Source organism: Balearica regulorum, chromosome 4 (genome assembly GCF_011004875.1).
Source record: "Balearica regulorum gibbericeps isolate bBalReg1 chromosome 4, bBalReg1.pri, whole genome shotgun sequence".
Taxonomy (NCBI): domain Eukaryota; kingdom Metazoa; phylum Chordata; class Aves; order Gruiformes; family Gruidae; genus Balearica; species Balearica regulorum.
This window is the reverse complement of record NC_046187.1, coordinates 2,982,502-3,004,263: the sequence shown is the minus strand read 5'-3', so window position 1 is coordinate 3,004,263 and position 21,762 is coordinate 2,982,502. Positions and strand designations below refer to the sequence as shown.

The 21,762-nt window shown below is 44.2% G+C and overlaps 1 protein-coding gene across 4 annotated transcripts in view; it reads right to left on the bottom strand.

Moving 5' to 3' along the window:
* Positions 1–13,768: 13,768 nt before the first annotated feature.
* LARP7 (La ribonucleoprotein 7, transcriptional regulator) overlaps positions 13,769–21,762 on the bottom strand; it is a 62,808-nt gene continuing 54,814 nt past the window's right edge. For all 4 annotated transcript variants that reach the window (XM_075750971.1, XM_075750972.1, XM_075750970.1 and 1 more), the window contains 2 exons: positions 20,350–20,441; positions 13,769–14,196 (listed from right to left, as the gene is read on the bottom strand). In XM_075750971.1, the coding sequence (XP_075607086.1) occupies positions 14,116–14,196; positions 20,350–20,441 (173 nt within the window). In that variant the 3' untranslated portion in view covers positions 13,769–14,115. The remainder of the gene's footprint in view (positions 14,197–20,349; positions 20,442–21,762) is intronic.

Here is a 21,762-nt window from a genome sequence, read left to right as displayed (position 1 = left end):
TTTTAATCTGCTGCCTGCCTCGTGGCCTTGTTCCGGGCAGAACATCAAAGGGGAAGAATTATTCCCCGCTGCCTACATTCAGATATTTAAGGCCACGAGGGACCCTATAATCAGAGAGTCTGATCTCCCGCATAAGACAGGAATTTCTGGGAAAACAATTTCCCCTCGGTGACTCCTATAGCAAACCCCCAACCGCTGGTGGAGCCACAATATACATGTCAGAAAGATGATTTGAAATCGTCGAGTAAAAATGAATCCATTACATCCCTAGGCAAGTGGTTCTGATGGTTGATTATACTCACTCAGCTCCAGATTTTAGCCATGGGAGCTCCCTACGTCCCTGCAAGCCTGGCCAAGGATTAAGTGTGGCTCCATGTCACAAATCCACACCAAAATACCTGGTTTGTTCTTTAATACAAGGTGTTAATCCACAGCATTCCTCTACAAAGCACATAAATGTAATACACATGGACTGCTTATTTCACTCATTCTTAATTTTTACCCAGCTCATAAGCTGCGACTCTGCACCGTAATCTTCACTTAAACATTACCTAGCGCCTAACAAAGGCTGAAAGAGCCTTTGTGTTACAAGGCAGACTGGAAACTCTTCACGCGGATGTGAAAGGAGGGCAGCAGCTTTTTCTAACTCACAGCGTGTCTTTTACCCACCAAGAGACAGCAGCTGTTGGATGGGGAAAGCTGTTATTTCTCATCTGTGAAACGTTGCAGGTGCAAGTGACGCTTTTACAAACCCATCCAAAGGAAAGCTCAGACTCAGAGGAGCATAAAACTCCAGCCAAACACAACTGCGAGATACATCCCTCCATTCACCGCAAGAGCTTCCGTCCTGCTTACCTCTATCTTTTCCGTGACCGCTCTCCATCTCCCACTATTTCCAGAACCAACGCCTGCCCACGTCACCTCCGTCACGCAAGGACACGTCTCCTCCTCGGATCGCGCCGGGGCGCCCGGCGCCACAATGCCTCGTGCACATCAAACAGTTTTCTTTTTATTTTATTTTAGTTCCCACGACGTTTCCAGGCTGCTGCAGGCTGAGCTGGAGAACTCCAGGGTCACGGATAGACTGGATGGATCTGGAGGCTGAGCAGCAATAATATCTAGTGGTAAGCGGTGGGAATAGATACTAAGTCAATGAGAAGGGTAGAGCGGGGGGAATTGGTGGAAAACCAAGACACAGGCAAGAGGGCAGCAGCGCTCTGGCCATGACCAAGGGTCAGCCTGAAGCCTGGGGGATTTAAAGGTGCTGTGGGAGGGTGGCTCCCGGGGAAGTTTGTGACGCTGTTCCTGTCGCAGACAGCACCAATGACCCTGTTCAGGGACAGTAAAATTCCCAGGGGATCCTAGGAAGTTCATCTAGTGCAGAAAAGCTCCATGTGGTCTTCTACTGATATGGCCCGCAGCACTGGCTGATTGCAGAAAAAAATCTCTCTCCTGACCCCAAATAATCCTGAGAGGTTCAACCAGGGGGGGACAGAGGGCAGAAGAGCCCCAAGGCACCTCGTCCTAATTTTGTTTCTGTGGTTGCACCAAATTTCTCGCTCAGAGGCAAAAAAAGAGCAAGCTCTGGGAGATAGTTAGTGCCTCCTGGCAGCAGGGAGGGGAGGAGGAAACCAGCCCGTGTCCTGCTGGTGACCAGTGCAAGGCCCCAACGTACAGGGTGAAAAATACAGATACATAAAGAACAATCCAATTTTCTCAATTCCTCTGTTGTCTTTCTTAGAGCATCCACGCCTTGCTTGAAGAGGAGGACCAATACTGATGGAGGCAGTGATTCAGCGCTGCTCAGCTTGGAATAATTGAAGAGAGCACGAAAGGACAACATTCGTCTACGTCAATTAAAGCTCTTTGGGGACCTTGTGTTCAGCGGAGGACCACGTGTGCTAGGGATTTGCCTCTCTACAGTCCCACCTTCCGTGCCACGTGCCCCGCTCTGCAGGATGTGCTCAGCGCGCGCTGTCCTTCACCTAACGCTCCTTCCCAAAGCATCCTCCAGCGTGAAGGACGCACACCCCCATCATCTCCGCCAGAACCGACGCACAGCCCAGAAGCTGTAGCCCAGCAGGTCAGATGCATGGTACGTGCATGTGAGATGCTAATATTGGCCAAGAAAAAAAAAAAATCAAAAAACCCCAACATTGAAACTAGATCTCACACTTTTTAACTTCACTGGAGCACAGCCTGCTTTTTCATCGTTGATCCGGCTTCATGTTTCCACATTGGAGGTACAAAAATGGGGCAAAAGTGAGAGGGAGGTGTCTGGTGGAAAAATAGCGGTTGGCTGGTGTTTAACGACTGCCACAGAGTCAGCTCTGAACGGCCTCAGCAGGGCAGGACGAGCCTCTCCGCAGTCCCCACCGAGGCTGCTCCAGTGCCGTGTTTCAAAGCCCCGCTACTTGGCTCGGGCTGCAGCCGGAGGTCTGTGCCAGCGGGAGCTGGGGATGGCGCTGGAAGAGGAGCGCAAAGAGAAGCTGGGAGGAGAAAAAATCTGACTGAAAATGAGATGCAGTGCAGAGTGGTTGTGATTTTCAGGACCGCCTAAGGGACTTGGATGACCGATTCCTATTTAATTGGGCATTATAATTTGCTAGGCATCTTTGAAAACCTCTGCCAAGACTTACAAACCATTCAGTTCCATGGCCAGCTTTGGGGAGCAGCCTGTTCTATCCCAACGCACAGCACAAGCTTCACCTTAATGAACAAAACCTCTTTTCTGCTCAAAGCATTGAGTTTTTGTGACTAGGACATCTCTATTTCTAAGCTGCCCTTGTGTCCTCAGTTATATTCTCTCTGTACTTTGATATTGTTCCATTTCTTGTTGATATCTGCAGGTCCTGGATTAAATTGCATTCCTGTACACAGCCTGCTAACAGACCTCCAGCCTTATTTCCACCATTTACTGTACCCTCTGCTGTGCCTGGGAGCTAAAAATCCCCCGTTCGCCCAGCTTCGCCCTTTCGCCTGCTTTTTCACTCGGGCAGTGATTTTACACTCCAGTTCTTTTTGGACGAAGAGCCCGTAGGATTCACGTAATCAGTTTTCTTGCTGAAATATTTCTATTATCGGGCCATAAACTCTCTACCGTTATCCCCTGAACAGCCTCTACCCTCAAAGCTCAGGGTTTCTCAAGGGAAATTATTCCCGGGCGTAAAAAGCAGGGGCCAAGTTACTCAGCCCTTCTGACTTTGTACCTGACAGCACAGCTCAGGGGGTCAGTGCTCCGGTACCAGAACCAATGGCAGAGAATTAACAGCTGGATAACGGAGAAATGAGCTTGACCTCATCTTGCCAGTCTCCACTTGAGGGGAGCGATGCTGCATTATATATATACAGATAGTTTCCTTTCACATCCATGTCAGATGAAGATAAAATTTGCAGAGTGCTGCAGCAAGCAGCATGGCTGCTCTTTCGTGTTATGCCCTCTATTGCCTTTTTTCTTTTTTTTTTTTTTTTTTTTTTTTTTTAACAGCAACGCTACACTGCCAGCAACAATGCCTTTGGATAAGACCCTTCTCTTGTTATTTTAATTTGCCAAATGTGACTGGTGAAAGGCTGACCCGGATTCTTTCTCAGGTAGCATCATCTATATCGCTCCCTTCAGTTAAAAATCATCAATCCATACAGACTTTCTACAGATGCGCCCATGAGACAGCCCGCAAGATATTTGCGGCAGCTGATGCCTAGCGGGCTGCGCTACAGCTTTGCGACGCAACGCGATGCACCGCTTTGTAAAATCATTTTGTGCGGCGCGTTTGGAGAAGACTGCTGCCTGCAGACAGGTCTGCAGACAAAGCCGGGGCACCATGGAAACTGCTGGAGAACAAAAGCGCTGCAGAAAGGATAGAAACGGCGAGCTATGCCACGACCTGCGAGGCATGCCCGAAATATTTCTCCTTGCCGCCGCGTTCACCTTCCAAAACCGCAGCCCCCACCGCACCAAACTGAACTGCGACCTGCCCAGGGATTTCAGCAGGGTCAGGCTTTCAATTCCTCACCTCTAATAAAGAAAATGAATCAAGAATTGGGTGGGACAAGCAGATGCTGATTTTGCACAGAACTGTGTTTTCTATCTCCAAGGTGATGATGTAAAGTAGGGCAGCCCGTGGGAAATACAGAGAAAGAACATTTACTTGTTAGTAGGCGTCACCGAGGACTGAAAAAGAGCCTACTAGAAGGGATAATGAAGTAGGAGTTGAAGAAGTACTTTGCCCTCCAGAGGCTCAGGGGCTGTTTCAGGGACATTTCAGTGTCTGTATATCCAGTTTTTTCCTGTTCCCTGGGTACCGACTCACTGGTGCTGCTGGAGACGGGGTGCGAGCTAAAGGAAACCTCACTCCCACTGGGTATACGGCCGCTCTTACTTGTTCTTCCTTGTAACATCTGCTGTCAGCCAAATCTTAATCTGATTTAAGACAACCGTATGGAGCGATACCAGCTCATTCCAGCTAACGGAGCCCATTTGTACCTTTTCCGTCTCGTGGTGGTAGCGGCGCCTTCAGGAGGATTCAGACTGTACCGATGGGAAACCGATGTCCCGAGCCCGACATGCGTTGTCCCTTTTGGTTAGGGAACAGCTGAAAGGCAGTGTAACCGTAGCTTTCCGTCTAAAAATTTTGAAGAATGACAGTTGTATTTACTCTTAAGTGGGAGATGATGCGGTATTTATAGAATTTGTGAGTTTTCCCCCCACGCTATGTTCTGATACCCATGGTAAGTAGCAGGAAACAACCCCTAGCAATTCCCACACCGCTTGTATCGATGTCAAAAAGCCAGTGCATGACACGGCCGGTTCTTTTCCCTCTCTGGTGGCTCTTGAGTCGCAGTGACAGATGAAAACAAAACAGATGGGACTGTGGCAGAAGCTCATCAGATGGGCCTGATGGGCCTCAAGCTGCCCATGGTATTGCATAGATTAGTGTCACATAATGCTGGGCTTTGTGTTTTGGTATTTAAAGATAGACAGTGGCTTTATCTAGTCTTTCGTCTTGTCCTGTCCTAATGTCAGGATCCTCATTTTGGTTTTGGTATTACGCAGAAGATATATTTAAGAAGCAGCATCTATATTTCTGTGTCTCTACCAGCTTCAAAATAGCCAGAGACACTTCTCCGCTACATGAAAAGGCTTTTTGAATCACTGCATTTAAAATTAGACCAAAACCCTCAAATTTTGACCGAAACGAGTATTTAGTCATGCTAGACTTGTCACGTGTGCTTCTTAGATTGCTATTATCTCACAGATAATTATTTAATACCCATCTTACTCCGGAAATACCTGTTTGTATTTGGCCATAGCACCACATTTGACATTTCCATTCAGTCCGGGAGATCTCCGCAAGTTATTCTGTGAGCATCTACAGCAGAGCGATGTCACCGAAAAACGTCTCTGCTTTGTGACAAAATGACTCCTTGTCTTTTCCACAGCAGACACGGGACTTTTCCAAGCGACGCTGCAGTCACACAACCCAGTCAGCTTGCTGAGGCCAGGAACATTATTCGGCTTCTCCATGACGCTTGGCCGTGCACGCAGCCCCCTGGAGAAGGGCCTCTCCTTGAGGATGCTCCCACCTCTTTTGCAGGGAAAATCTAGAATAGTATCAGAAACAACAGGGGAATACAGCGCCATGACAAAGGTGTTTGCTGGGCATTAGCTATTGGGCTTTTTTGGTAGTATTACTGTCATACATATGGAATTCTTATTTTCTGCATTACCACGTGATTTTGCATCACCTCATCCGCAGGCACTCCTTCACATAGGAAGTCTCCCTTGGTGCCGGGAAGCTGCCGAGGCCAGGAAAGCCTGTCCCAGCGCTCCCCTGGGAGCCATGCCTTCCTTACGCTTCTCCGAGGAGATCACGGTGAGAAAGGAAGGGACTGCACTGCCTCTGTCCAAGGCAGACCAGCCTCTCCCAGGAGGTTTCCGATACGTCCAGCTTTAAGCGCGATGCAAACCCCATGAGAACAGCCCCCCTGCAGTACGTTGACACTTCTAATTCCCATCATGGCTAAAACCGTGGTGAGACACAGGGTTAAAAAAAAAAAAACCCTTTAAAATTAACCCTTCAAACCTGGGTTGGGACCTCCTGGTAGTGTCCCCAGAACAGCTGACACCCTCCTATCTGCAGCTAGCCGGCAGCTCCGATCCCCTCTTCTTCCCACTCCTGCCGCTGCCAGGTTCAACCCACGCGTGCTGCCGCCCGCAGCGTTTGGGTCCCCACCTGCACACGATGGAAACACCAGCGTTTGCTTTCCTACCTCTTGCACTGAGAAAGCAAAAGCCATTATATTTAGAAAATGTTTCAAGTCAGGTCCTCTGACTTTGCACTGTAAACTCTCTGCTTCTCAGTTTAATTTTTGACAGGGCTTGTTTGCCTCCAACTCCATTTGGCCACCGGCAGGATGACAGCAGCGCCCCTCTTTCCAAGCCTTTTCCAAAGAGGCAAAGCGGCGGATGAGACAGCTATCGCAATTTGGAAAGGTGGCGATTGCCGATAGCAGAACCACTGGCGCAAGACAGTTTGATTAACCTCTGCCCACGCAGCAGCACACATTGTTTACCATCCAGCAGCCTTCACGCTGGACTAGTAGAGAGAAAAAACATTGTCCCCAGCGGGCAAGCTATCTTTTCCCCGCGGAGGATGCCAGTCTAACATCGCAAAAAACACTACCCTTCTGTCAGCCTTACCTACCACCAGCTTCAGCAGGAATACCTCCATTTCCCCACATAAATCACCACCTCACATCCAAAGGCCAAGTTATCATCTCCATAGACGATGTGACCGCGCTCATCATTAGCCAACACGGCCGTACCTGCCCGTTGTGAAAGCTCCAGCCGTTCCTTTCCGATACGAACTCCTCCAGAAGCTCCCTAAGGAAGGACTTGCTCTTCCACATGCACTGCTCAACGCCTACCAGCTACCAGTTGCTTTAAAATATTCAAACATTCCTTAAAATTGGTGCTTTGACACAAAGAGGTGAGTATACACTATTTAGGACAAAATAAATGTGGGATACCTACCAACAAAGGAAGAGAGTACGAGTTAAAAAGAGTGGGCCACACTGTCAGGTTTCCCTAAAGGGAGGAGTCCAACCCAGCCGCAAGCAACGCGTCCCCGGTCGCGGTAAAATACTTTGACAACAAACAGGATATAAAATACAGCACAGGAGTCGTAATCAGGGTGTCTGCAACAGGAGATGGTGCCAAACTCAGGCCTAAAAATTGCAAAACGACTTTGGGTGTCTGTCCCTGCTGGAAGCTGCAGATGATCCATTCTGCCACTGCAGCTGTATCTATAAACAGTTGCAGAGAGAAATATGGTTATAGAATTATATTTATATAGTCTAAACCAAATCAGGCTGCACAGCAGCATGTTTTGACACCCAAATAACTTCAAATATTTTGTCCCCGATTCAAATTGTATTATTCTGGTTTTTCCACTGGCGTAAGAGTGCGGCAATGGACCTGGCAGAGAGCAGCAGGGTTTCAGACACGCTTGCGGTAAGGTGGCGACGAGAGCGTTAGAGGGATAAGGGTTCACCTTTCATCCTGGCATCCAGGAAACCAGTGACAGAGAGAGCAATAACTAGCATAAAAAAAGGACGGGAAAGGAAAAAGAAAATTACGTGAATCAATAAATAGGTAGAGGGAAATTATTTCCCTCTTGCTTAAAGTTTCCAAGAGACTCACTGTGGTTTTTCCACAGTTGTGATTTCTGGTGTAAATACAGGTGTTGGGTGCCCGGCTGGGTGGCCACGGGCAGGGCACGGTGTGGGATCAGGGCATGGACCGGAGCTGCCAGCCCCAGACCCTCGCTGTCATCTCCAACACCAACCCTGAGCAAAAAGCAGGAAACACTGGGTAAATCTGCGCATCTCAATCACCTGGCTCTTTCAAGAGCAAAATAAACCACTATCAGGTTGAAAATCCAGGAGATAGGGTAGTTTGATACTCACTTTGTCGCTCTAGGCACAGAGTTAAATCTACCTTTTCACATCCGACACGAGAGGTGACTCCAGCACGGATCAGGAAACACCTCAGAGCTATTGCTGGGAGAAGATGGGGGAAAACTATTTGAGGATGAATTGTAGTGGCAAATAATAGTAAGCTTTGCAGCGGAAGTTTCAGAGCAAGTCAAGGAATTTAAGTGGATTCGAATTTAGCTTTCAGTTTTGGGAGTGTTAAATGTCAGAATTATGAAAAAAAGATATTTACAGTATCAAAGCAGTATTGTATGAAAGAGATTAATTACGTGTGAAACTTATTAACACTCTGCGCTGAAAGGGAAGAGAGGTTTGTTGCTGATACCGAGCCAACAGGTCGAGGACACTTTGCATTTGGGCACGCGGAAGAGATCTTCTAGGCTAAACTTTGCAAGAAGTTATCTAGTGAGGCACCAGGTATGATGGGCAAGATCTGAGGGAGCAGCTGTATTCCCAGAATACTCCCCAAATACTAAACAAAAGGCTAGGTAACAAAGTGGCACTTTTCATAATAAAGCCACATTTCAGCGTGTAGCAGGTAAGGGAAAGGAAAGCAAAACAGAAATACCAGCCATGGTGGGGAAAACAAACCAACAAACCACCACCAAAACAAAACAAAGGAGAAAACTGCAAAAAGGTGTTCAACCACGTCTGCTCCAGACATTGCTTGGAGGGTGGGAGAACGGGAACACGCTCCCTCTGCCATGACAAGGAGTCAGGAAGCTTCCTACTTTTATAGTAATTATGCTCTTTTGCTTTTGGAGACAAGGAAGAACGCACATGACCTGCATCTCACATATCATGACGTACGCTCCCACCACCAGTCAGCGGAGATCTCTGTGCTGATGAAACTTCTGCATTTACCTGCTCGGTTACTGACTGTGAAGAGTAATTCAGTGCCAAACTACCCAAATTTCTCTGTGGATAGCTCTGCTACCTGAAGCAGGGGAGGGTATTCAGCTCAGATGCAAGGACGGCGTGTGGCAGCTTTGCCCTCTGCTGGCCAGAGCCTCCGTGGGGTCCCCGAGAGCCCCCCTCGCCCCAAGGGCACCGCCGGGGCTGGCACCCCCCCAGCCCCTGCCTTCCCCAGGCTGGCAGAGCAAAGATTAGATACAGCAAGAGATTTGGTGAGCGGTCAGCTAATGGGTAGTGGCCCCTCCCTGGGAACAGTCGTACCTAAAAGACTAAAAAAGTAGAAAAAACCCTCTAAATTTGATGGAGCCTCAGCCCCTGCTCCATCCCAGCAAGAGAAAAGGGGTAGGTTAAATGAGCTTCAGTAAAAACACACCAAGCTGGAAGGCTTTTCCCATCAGACCCTGCACATTCCTTCACTTTATTCCAGGTCCTTTCTTTTTGCACAAATCATTAGGATTGAACACTGTAATTAGACATTAGGAAACGATGTTACTGGCAGGCAGCTACCGTCGAGGGGTGCGCAGGGCCGGGGTGCTGCGACACGGGTTGGGGTAGAGAAACCCCGCTGCAGAAACACAGGCAGCTCTTCTGCCCACGCGGATGTCGTTCGCTTCCGAGCGCGAGGGCTGCTTTGTCCCTTCCCTTTACCTTTCTCCCACTTATTTTCACTGTCCCGTGTTTGTTTTGTTCCACTCAAAACACGCCAAGGCAATAAAACCGCAGCAGCGATGAGCGAGTGTTTATCTAGCTCAAACCGAGTCTCCTTGGCAACAGCAAGAAAAGCTCTCCCATGTTCTCCTGCCTTCATTTTCTCCTGGTTTTGCAGCGATTGGCGTGACTCGGGTAACAGCTATGCATGCTAAGTACGCCATCAACGCCGGTTCCGGCAAATGGAGGCACAAATAGGAGAGCTGGCCCGGCTCTGTTTGTAAACTAACAAAAACCCGCAGGCCACCAAGTACCCCAGAGAACTGCCTGGCCTCTTGGCACTGCCAGCTCCCAAATTCAAAGGATTCGCCTAGAACAGCGACCGCTGGCTTGGAAGGCCAAGAGCCCCCAGCTTTGCAGTTCTCCACCACTTACAGCTCCATTAGAGAGCAACCCTTTGAGGAAGAAGATGCAATTAGAAGATCCGTATGGTTGGTTTGATTACACGTTCAACCAGTATTTAAACATCAATGATTTCGGACACGGCGACTTTCTGCAAAGCTCAAGCACTACGCTACGCAGCGAGTACTCGTTTGCAGAGCTTCTGGTTAACGCCTGGCGACGTACGCCCAGCGTGGCACGTCAGCAGGGCACCCAGGGCCCGCTTACACACGTCGTCTTCCTCAGCAATGAAGTCAGCTTAAAATTTCCCACCGTTATTTGTCCAGCTCCCTGGGTTCAGGGGCAAGCACGAGTGGCCCCCGGTGAGAGACTGGACAAACTCCTAGGCCAGTATTGCTGCCAAAGAGACACAGTGACAATTCCACATTTACAACACAACAAAAGCAGAATCAAGTCTGTTCTCCCAGCCATTCCTCTAACACCCTGACAAAACACCTACTGGCATATTTAAAAAGGTAAAAACCAAACTGTGACAGCTGTGCCCTTGCATTTAAAATAAATGCTCTTTGATACTTGCAGACCAAAACTTCTACCTGCTCCAAGAGAAGGAAATGCGTTCGGAATATCACGTTTTAATACCATTGGTACAAATTCAGGTAGTTCACGCCCAGAACATCCCTGGCAGGCAAGCCATGTTCCTCCCTTACAGAACTACAGCTGACATGAAGAAAGCACATCTAACAGTAGGAAAAATAATCTGCTTTTGGTGGAAAACAGCTTCCTCACCACCACCCATAGAAACTTAATCACTTGTAGGTAAGATAACCATATTACTTCCCCACTCAGGCACATTTCAAAGTCACCCGAGCATACCTTATCTAATTATTTTTTACAGCATCATGCAGCATTTTGCCCATGATTTAATCCCATCTGAGATCATTAGACGCTACGCTAAGTAAGCAATTACGACACTGACCTATGTTCTAGGGGACATGGGCAGCAAGCACCTTTGTCATTTATCAGAGGGTAATTTTCTAATTTGATTTATATCCTCTCTAGAAAAAGATAATGTACTTACCTGCCAGCTTTCAAGGACTGCTTTAAAGTCTAATTTTAAATTAGGATACATGGTACATCTTGGGGGAAAAAACCCCACACAGAACGCCAGTTATTAGCTGCGTAAGATAAAACAGGTAGAACAGGCCATGTTAAATCAGACTTGACAGATGGTTAAAAGAAGGGACCAATTTAAGGGCATAAGCTTTCGTAATACAGCATGTCAACAGAGGAGGCAGACAAAGATTTAGAAAGTTCTCTCACTGCGGATACCCACCCCCTGGACAAGAGCACTTGGGAACCTCACCACACCTCGAGTCTCCTGTGGGAACCGTATTTCAGTGCAAATTTGCTACAGGATTTATTTTTCCAGACTTCTTGCTTGCACCAGGTAACGGTGAGATTGAGGACAGTCAAAGAAACTTGAATTAACACAAGGTGCAAAAACAAAGGTAAAGAAATCCAACAAAACAGAGCCCTGGTCCCAGTCAGCAAGTTGGCAGCGCTGAGTGGAAAAGAGGTAAAAATACGAGCGCTAAAAATAATTTCAGATTCAGCCCTATGCTGGGTCATGAAGAGCAGAATCAATGCTGGTTTTTGCTCCAGGCCGATTTAAGTGTAACGATGTCCTTTCAAAACAGTCAACAGTCAAAGGAGAGAGAAAAAATCAGCAATAACAAAAGCGCAGTCCAAGGTTATAAATTCCTATAGTTTTACAACATCATCCTGAAATTTTAAATAAAAGAGGGTAGTTCTTCAGGTGTGTGTGTGGGGGGGGGCGCAGAGGGAAAAAAAAGTCGCAAGACCCTAGGAATAGATGAACCTAGAGAAAACCAGTAGAACAGAAAATGTAATAGTAAGCAACAAACCAAAGCGCCGCAGGTAAGCATGCCAGACTTTGCTAAAGACATCCTCTGCTGACAAGGTCAAACATGAAGTACCTTTGGGGATGGGAAACTCAACAGATGGAGTCCTCCTCTTAGCACATGCTGATGGGGAGGGATAACAGCAGCAGCTATCAACTGTCAGGTGTACTCAAAGACAAAATAAAAAAAATGTGTAAACCATTCCGGCATACTCAAGAATCCAACTTTCTTTTGTAAAAGTGTGTAGACCACACTCTCCATACGTGACTTCTGAAATAAGTGGCAAAAATTCTATTCTTAACTTCTTCAGAAAGGACTAACCACCACGCTTCCCTGCTGAAGCGGATTTCTGCACTAGTTTGAAAAAAGAGAAAAACAAAACTGCTGTTTAATTGTAAAATACTTAACCTATACAAATATGGAAAGGAACAGAAGGGTGACTTCTCTTGCTATGTGTTCAAGTCAGGAATTATTACTAACAGAGCAAAACGCCAAGACTTATGCTTTTGCAATTCTGCTCCGCTCCCCACAAAACATAAAAAAGCCTGAATCATTTATGATCTTAATTATTTATAACATGGATGAATTTCTGATTTAAATGAATTTCAGCAGGAAAAAACCAAAACATTTTACCCCGAGTAGGCTGTTGGGTTTTTCTCCCCCTTCACATCACAGAAATGGGAAAAAAGAAAAAAAAAAAGAATCTCATCTTTCAGGAGGAACTGTCCTTACACAATTTCCAAGAACCAGTATAAGTAAATAGTTACCATTGCTACTACATCACAAGTAGCAGCACATAAACTGTGATCCATAAACATTCTTCTGCTCTTACTATGCTGCATCTCTACACTATTCTTACCTTGGATAGTTTGATTACAGTTAATATGCTTTGGTATAATCTCTCGAAAAATATGGTTTTTGCTAATTTTTGTCCTCCTTTGCCTCCTGTTCTCCCTGACTGCAAAGCCACTGTGGGAATTACACCCATGCTACTTTCAAGGATTCAGCAGAAACAATGTAGATTCTTTCCCTAGATAGCAAAAATACACCAGGGTCACCAAACTTACTGTTATTATAAGATGTATCATTAAAATACCTACACTGCTTGGGCAATTGGATAGCATAGAATTTTAAAACGTTAACCTATCTTACCAGAAAAAAAAGAATCTATAGCTGCAAAAACGCCTGGTTTGTCACTGACAGTTTCTTTCAACAGACTCTGATGGTATTTTAGGAATGTACTTCTGGTTTCAAAATAACTTGCTCATCCTTCTATTTATAAGAAAGTTTCACACTTCTAAACCAATGTGTTAGTGTCTTATTTGCCCTGCAGTAAAATTCACTAAAACTATCTCACAAATTAACATCTGAATTTATCTTTACATTAATGGAGAAAGCTTTACACAGTACTCTTAGTCATACAGAAATTCAACCTTTTATATCATTCCAATTTTATGCTTGGCTTTTTTTTTTTTTTTTAAAAACTATTGCCCGTCTACAATAAAATACCCTAAGGCGCATCAAGATCACCATCTTAACTCGTGAACTACACAACACTTAACTGTGAGAATTACTTCTGGAGCTAGTTACCAGATGTAACAAAAAGGTTTTCTTATTTCTTCCCCTGAAGATTCTTCTAAAATAAAAAAAAAAAGTCTAAATTCAGTTTAGTGTGCACTTCATGCAAGTAAATTTTCTTCCAGACTTCTCAATGACAGATTTTCTGACCGTCCTAGTAAAATACATGGAAGGTCACGTAGTCATTCTAGTGTATTTTTGAATGGTCTGATGGACTAAACAGAGGCCTAGAGAGGTTTATTTAGCATTAACCAGTTTTATTTATAGTGTCACAAAGCAGACTGAAGAATTAGAGAAGCACAACTGGAAATTTCTCAAGCATTTTATTTCATAACCTAGTGTATAAAACTTCAACATACAAAAAAAAAAACGTAAGTGAACCAAAGCAACATCTCTTAATACTTCTTTTTCCCAGAAAGCTTTACCTAAAGGCTCAGAAGCAGTAAACATTCAGCTATTTAAAAATGGGATTCAGAACAATCTTCATACTTGCAGTCTGCAGAATTATGAATCAAACTGACCAGTTTTTGATGGCTTCTTAAAAACAGTTTAGTTGCTGTAAGCAGTGGTGTTTGTGGAGTTTGTTTTCAGTTGGGTTTCTCAGTTTTCTTTTTTTAAATACTTTGTTCACTTTCAAAATCACAATCAGTCTTGGTTAGTTTTCTTCAGTGAAGCGAATATGTTTGCTTGTTTGTTGAGTCTTTTCAAGTCTCATTCTTTCAGCTTTAGCAATCAACTGCAAACAGGAAAAATATTGTAGGAAAGATTAGAGGAAAATTGTTACGATTTTATCTCACAACCATGAATATTCACTGATTTACCAAGCTTCACGAGAAAAAGCTGATCTTTCAACAGCTGAGCTAACCTGTACACCTGACCCAAAAAAAGTTAAAGTAGCCCTGTTATAATTTATTTCAGTATTGCCTCAGAAGGATCAAAGAGAGTAAGGCATCTCTTCAGTCTCCAGAGAGTGCAGCATCTTTCATTCCACCCCTTCTTCCTCCCAACGTGGTTCAAGAGAACAAAATTACAAGTTCAAAAATCCCAAACCAGTCTCATACAGGAAGTTAAAAATCCCTACCCTTTTATGGGATTCATGCTGTTACCACTGTAAGAAAAACAAGGTCAGACCATAAAAAAAAAGATGCCTGAGGAAAACTGTGTCATTTTCTACACTCAAAGAAACAAAACCACTGAAATCCCAATGGGGGCCATCCTTCAAGCTAGGAAAACAGCGCAATACGTATCACAAACCTGCTGAGAACGAGTATCAAGAAATAACGGTGCAGTTTGGAGGAACATTGATGCCAGGAATCCCTAACTCAAAGCCCTACCTGACATGGGATTTCTTAGTTTTCAGGTGCTTTTTTGGGAGAATGACTAAATTACTAAAGTACCTAGGATTGCTTTACATTTTTCACACAAATTAAAGCCCTAAGTGCTGAACTGGGATATTGCTGAAACCGCTGGTCTCAGTTCGGTAATATTACCAATACTCACAGCTTCCATCTTTGACCAGAGAACCCTTCGCTCGTGGCAGTAATTCCGACGCAGGAAAAAGAAGGGTTAACACTGTGCAAAGTCTACACCACCTGAAGTATCCCTGACAGTATGCTCTGAAACTATAGTAACCAGGGTAGGATCTCTCAGTGGACCAAGGATTCAGAACAACAGGATCCTTCAAGGTATCCTTTCCTTATTGTAACTGCCTAGAAAATACATCTACCCTTGGAATAGTATCAAGAAATAGCATATCCTCAGCTAACCTGTATCACTTTTAATCCTAAAATGTACACCCCTTTGTGAATAATGAGCCTGCTAATTAGGAGACCTTCCCAAATGTTTGAAATAAAGTAAATTGCGTATGTATGATGAGGGCGGGTGAAAGGTGGATAAGGAAGATTGAGAACACCAATCAACTACAGCTTGTTATTATAAAAAAAAAAAAGGCATGCCTGATGCACTCTGTGTGCTGGCTAGTGTTAGATGCCCGGCACCCTACTCTGCAGACTAGAAATAAACACAAAATTACCTCAACTCTGCGTGTTGACTGGCATTTCTGCACACCAGGTGAAGAACTGGGATTTTGGGACTTTTGGGATTTTTTCCATCTCCTTTCTGCTAAGGCAGCCTTGCTTGCTTTGCAGAAAATTACCAGCTAGAACACCTTCTGTACACCGCTACCCTGACAGGCGGTGCTCCGCATCGGTTCAGAGGACTCTCACTGTATACCTTCTCCCTGGCATCCTTTCCCTTCCCCACAGCTTCCCACTTCAGGCAGGGAATCCAAATTTAGACTTGAGCATAGCTAAATCCAGAGTTTACGAGAGACACACTGGGCTATCTGAGATCTTTTAGGATATTTACACTTTAGGGCAACAATCTCGGTAGCAACTCCCTCACACACCACCCACTGCTGGTCAAACAGTTCTTCTGCTTCCTTGCAAAGAGCTAAGACACAGAGCAACTGGAAAAAAAAACACCTTTGTTTTTCAAAATACCACCAAAATTTGGACAACGCCTCCCGTTTACCTTCAGTTTGCTTCTCTTATGCATATTTGTTTCAGAGTACACGCATGCAGTCACTAGTCCGGTACAGAAAATACATGCCTTTTCTTGGCAAACGAGGGAGTTACCTGCTCCCAAGTACAGGGGTATGAGAAATGCTCTCGGGGAACTAACCTGTTAATTTTCAAATTGTGCACTGTGTCTTCAGGCAGAAAACAAAACACTGAGAACAACTTTAAAATCATAATTGTTTTTAAAGCCTCCGTACTAGAACATCCACAGATTTAACTGCAGTACTGCAAAGTCATACGAATACCCAAAAGCAAAGGCACAAGAAGCTTTGGTATCGCAATGCCCCATTAAGATTCCTTAACCATAAACCAAAGGTAACTGTTAAATGAATACCTTGAAAAAATAATAATAAAGCAAAACGTAAGGAACAAGACAGGCTGCCTAATCTGAATAACAAGCGATGAAGCTGGCAAGTCCTGTGCACCTAGGCACATCCGTAATGCACCAGCATAAACCCGCATTAACTTATCTGATGGAGACTACTAAAGCCTATTAGCTGGTGCTGAGGTAAAATGCTCACCAGGCATTCCGGTAAAGACTTTGCTAGATTCGAAGAGTTTCACATATAAATCAAATTATTCACTATCTAGCCATATGGCTCTGGTCACAACTACGTCCTGCAGACATTGCATCTTGTACACCGCGTGCAAGCGCAAGGGATGCTGCTGCACTGATTACAGCAGTCAGGAATTAGGCTCCGCACTGACTCTGCACGGATGCATTGTCTGCTGTGCTGCAGTACAATCACTCTACCATAGTCTTACTGGGACGTTCCCCTGCACCTCCCCAGCATTTAGCTTGGTTGCAATCTGTAACAGGTTCTCAACAGCATCAGACAATAAGTTCGGGTACATGACTCAATCATTCTCCAGAAATAAAACTGATCTAAAGATTTAATTAAGAGTTACTTTTACTTTCTGTTATCTGAAAAAAGAATTAAAAAAGAGTTAAACTCTAAAAAAAAAAAAAAAGCCAGGAGTACAGTGGCTCATTCATTCAACATGTGGCATGGAGAAGGACAAACACTGGAAGAAAAGCTCAAAGACATGAACTGCCCAGTTCCTATCAGTGAGTGTTTCTATACCAGCACCTCTGAATTTGCAAGAAGCCTCAAGGATTGCCATTTTCAGCTAATCAATCCAGTACCAGTGCCTATTTCTAAGGACACCACTGATCACATCTCCAAACAGGCATTCATCCCTTGCATAGATATCAGCTTCAGAGAACTGAGGAAAGGGGTTTATTTGCGCTGTGGAGCGGGACCTCTCCCCACCGGCACACAGACAGGGAACTGGTCAGTCCTGCAAGAGCACGGCCCCCGTGCCCCAGGCAGCCCCTGTGCCCCAGGCATCATCAGAAGAGACTAGATGTGGGCTGTGCCCAAGCCTTCCCACTAACCTCCTTTCCCATGTATTCTACAAATCATTCCACCCTTCACAAATAGCCAATTCTCACTTCCTCCCCAAATGCCTTTCACTTCTACCACCACTCCCACCCTCTTAAACTTCCCCCTTTCCTTCTGTGCAAGAGGGTGTACAAGGTGTGAACTAGGTTCAGCAGCACCTCCTCCCACAAGACAAGTGCCCGAGTGGAAAGCTTGCAGGCACTCCTGTCTTTGCTTTGTGAAGGCAAGACTTTAATCAGTCTGGAGAGTTTAAGACTACAGACCGATGAATTGCTTCAGGTCTGCATAAACCCGCACTGCCCTTAAGAAACAGTCGTGGCAAGGAAGTTTTTCATCTGCATCACTAAATCGCTATGGTGGTTTTATCATGCAGTTGAACAACAGGCTAAAAATCACGGCTTTGGAAGGGGCAGCAGAGGGGAGCACAGAGGTGACAAGGAACCACCAGGCCTGGGGGAAAGGCCTGACACTCAGCACCTTTTTAACTCCAAAGAACGGTCAGGCCTTAGTCACAAGTTCTGGGGAACTCCAGGATACCTAGTCTCTTTTAGACATTTAGTTCATTATAAGAACTATGCCAGAGAAAGTAAAATCTCTAGCACTCTTCTTTTGGGAGGGGTGGGGGTGGCACTACCCCAGAAATCCCCCGCTGAAGTGATCGCTAACCCTTATCCTGGCATGCCACAGTACCCACTGCAGGGATGCCGAGTAAGTCCGTGCTTTTTAGAACACGTGGAAGAGGGGAATCTCAGTCTGCCTAAAGTTACACTCAAAAACATCTCCGTGCTTTTGTGTACTGCCTGTAACGTGATGCAGTCCAGGCAACAACACGTGTTTTCATTATTAGTATAAACACATTGACACCGCTGCAGCTATATAGCTTATCAGTAACTTTTATGCCTACATTTAAACGCTAATTGAAAGTATAAGATGCTGTCTTTTATCACAAGTACAAAACACCTAACAGGCAAATGCTCATCTTCAAAGAGAGATCTTGTAAGGGACTTCAAAACCTTGAACAGAATAGATCTTTACAAGAAAGATACACTAATGGCATATTCCGCCGTACGTGTTTAATTATGAATCATTATATTACTTTTTTCCTTTCTTTTATTGTGACCTTCAAAAGAAGCCAACTTGAGAGTGCTTTGGAATTTTCTAACAGAAGATTAAAATTAATACTAATGAACCGAGAAAGAAACACTCTTTTTCTTATTATCAGTCTGTATTTCTGGAATTCAGACTGTCAAAAAGTAACGAAAGGGTTAAGAGTTATTGACTACAGCACGGCATTCTTTTCCTGATGTTTTGCTTAACAGTGTTAGCATTTAAATAGTATTCACTAAGCTTTGAAGTTAACACCTCCCAGAGTTGCAAGGTGATGGGTAAGGGGGAAGAGCAGGAGTTTGCATCCTTGCCCCTGCTATTGTTAGGCAGAACTGAGCCAGTTTATATCTGCAAGCCTAGATGAGGTACATTACTGGCCACTTTACGCCAATTTGATCAACAAATACCAATCTTCAAAAGATGAAGAACAGAAACTTGGGAACAGGGCACCTACAGTCCAAATTCAAGTCAAAGGCGTCGCTGGCACCTTTGGTTTAAAAAATTAAAAGTACATTTTAAAAAAATTGAAAAAACCTGGCAGCACTCAGTAAAAGCTCTAAAGCTGTACAGTTTTCACATTCCTTCACTGCTTATATCAAAGAATAATGGCTAGAACCAATGCCATTTTCATGCTCCTAAGAAAATTAAATCAAATCATTTGGGGAAATTCTTTATGCATACCTTTGTTTAAAAGAACAAGACTCATTTGTCTATGGGATCCCTGAAAGAACATTTAGGCAAACAAGGTAAGACATGCAAAATAGGCTCTGTACAAGACAAGGCTTTGACCTGTACAATTGCTGTTCTTTTAGGCCAGTGTAATATTTCTTTTCAACCATACAGGGAACAACTAGGTATTTTTTGGTATTGTGTGCATCACTGGAGCATCTAGGAAACAAAATCATTTTCTGATTAGTTTGGAAACTTTAAGTTCAGATGATTGTGAAGTTTTGCAAGCGACAGCATAAAGATTCGGGTTAAAGCCAACTCGGAAACCTTATCTGCAATGTGTGCGAAGTAAGCCTAGCAATAAAATGTCTGTGAAATACTCTTCGGCTCCTCTCTGTCAGGTAAAGGATCTGACTGGCTTAATCAAGAACCCTTCATGCCTGGAAGATCTTCTGGGGCAGGAGTGGAGACTGCAGCCTGCAAATTCATTGCAACACTCCCTCAACACTGCGGCCTGACAGGCGCCACAAGGTCAAGGCTGGAAGGAAATTTCACTAGACGCAAGGCAGTTTTGGTCCGGACGCTCGCAGCGGCATTCAGATATGTCTGGATCAAGACAGACACACTGGTGCACAGACTCTTAACTGCACTAGGAACACACCAGCACTCACCATAGCGCCAGAACTGTACACTAAAAAAAAAAATGGCATAAATTGTGAGAAAAGGAATTCATTCTGAAGAAGGTAATTTTCTGTATCGTACTAGAGAATTAAGTCTAAAGCATAAGACTTTATCTAGAGTAAATCAAGACTACTTACCTTTTTAACAAGCTCATCCAGATAGGGTTTTAAAGGAAATTCAGCTTACAAGTTAACTTAGTGCCTTTAGTCATGGCCTTAACTTTCTCTGACTGTCTCCATAAAGACAAGCCTTGCAACTGGCAACTGGACCAGGACAGCCATAGATTATTTTGGGGTTGTAAAACCCTGCTGCAAAGTCCGTAGAAAATGATTTGACTGGATTGAATATAGAGCAGAAGTTAAGGTATCAAAAAATGTAGACCTACGCAGAAGCACAGTCCTGTTTTCAACCATGGCTCTATAGGAAAAAAATTTACTTGCACATTACCTTCTCTGTACCCCGCTTTTTTTCTCGAGGCTGGTTAAGTTTAGCTTGTCTGTCCACTAAAATCTTCTGCCAGTAACGTTGTTCATGATCACCTTGAAAAACAAGTTAACATTACAGTACATGAATAAAAGTGTTCCATGCAAACAGATGCAGTGTTTTCAGCTGTGATGAGAAGGAATCTTTTCTAACTACGGCAAATGCATGTAAAAATCCCTGTTAGGGAAACCTAACAAGTATTTCCCCATCAGCCTTAAATTTCATAGTCAGAGAAGTCAAACAACTTTGCAACATCTGAACAGCACACACAGAGGTGAACCGAGAAAAGAATAACTCTGTCCAAAGCAGCTTAAAGCTGACACAGAGGTCTCTGTTCTGTATGAGCCAGACAGGACCTGAATCAAGGTTCTAAACATTTTTTTAACTTCAGGACTGGATTGCCAAGTATTTAACTGAGTTTTCCTGAGCAAGGAGTTTTACAAACTTAACAAGAACAACTGAGGAAATATGCAAATACCACTCTCTATGTGTAATTAGCAGGAGCTCAGTCTTTAGCTAAAGTTTCACCATAGCACTCAGAGGCCCTTTCATTTACTGTTGTACTCAACCTCTAATTTCAAATAACTATCAAACAGGAAAAAAAATCTCTAAGAAGGACTGAAATAATTTTGTTTCATCAAAACCAGTGTTAGAAGCAAATGCTGGGGACTTCATGGGCAGTTAGGAATACTTCAACGTGGAGGGGGGGGAATATGAGAGGAAATAATTTTGCGCCTTTTTTCAGCAGCTGTTTCGCAGGAAGAAACAGTTCGCCACTGTTTCCTCTGGTTTGTGCTGTAACTATCACGATGGGAATTTTATAACGTAACCTTGTACGGTCTCATGGGAAATCTTTGGTTACAGGGAAGTTTCCAAGTGATCTTGGAAAAGATTCCTGCAAAAGTTATGGAATTAATAATTCTGAGAACCAATTTTGCATACATTTCAACAGTATTATTTATACATTCAATCACAATTAACATCTAAACATTCTTTGTGCATTGAACATCTTGTCAGATGAAAAGCTTAAGACATTTAAAGTCAAGTTCTAAGAAGTAAAATATCACGGGCAAAACTGTGGTCCCTGCAGTAGGGAGCATTCAAGATTCTTTCATTATTCTCTGTATTCACCTCATGCCACCAAGAAAAGCTGAAATCCTTACTGTGAGTCACTTCGGTTCTTCAGAAGCCTTTCCATTCCCATTTCAAGGAACCAGTTTGGGGAAAAAAGTTAATCTTAAGACTACAAATGGAACCCTCCTACAATGTCATACTTAGTCTCAATCTACTTCTACCCTCTTCTGTAGCAGGATACCAAACCCGAGACAAATACGCACAGACCACACAGCTGTAAAATGCCATCTTTCAAATCGTTTC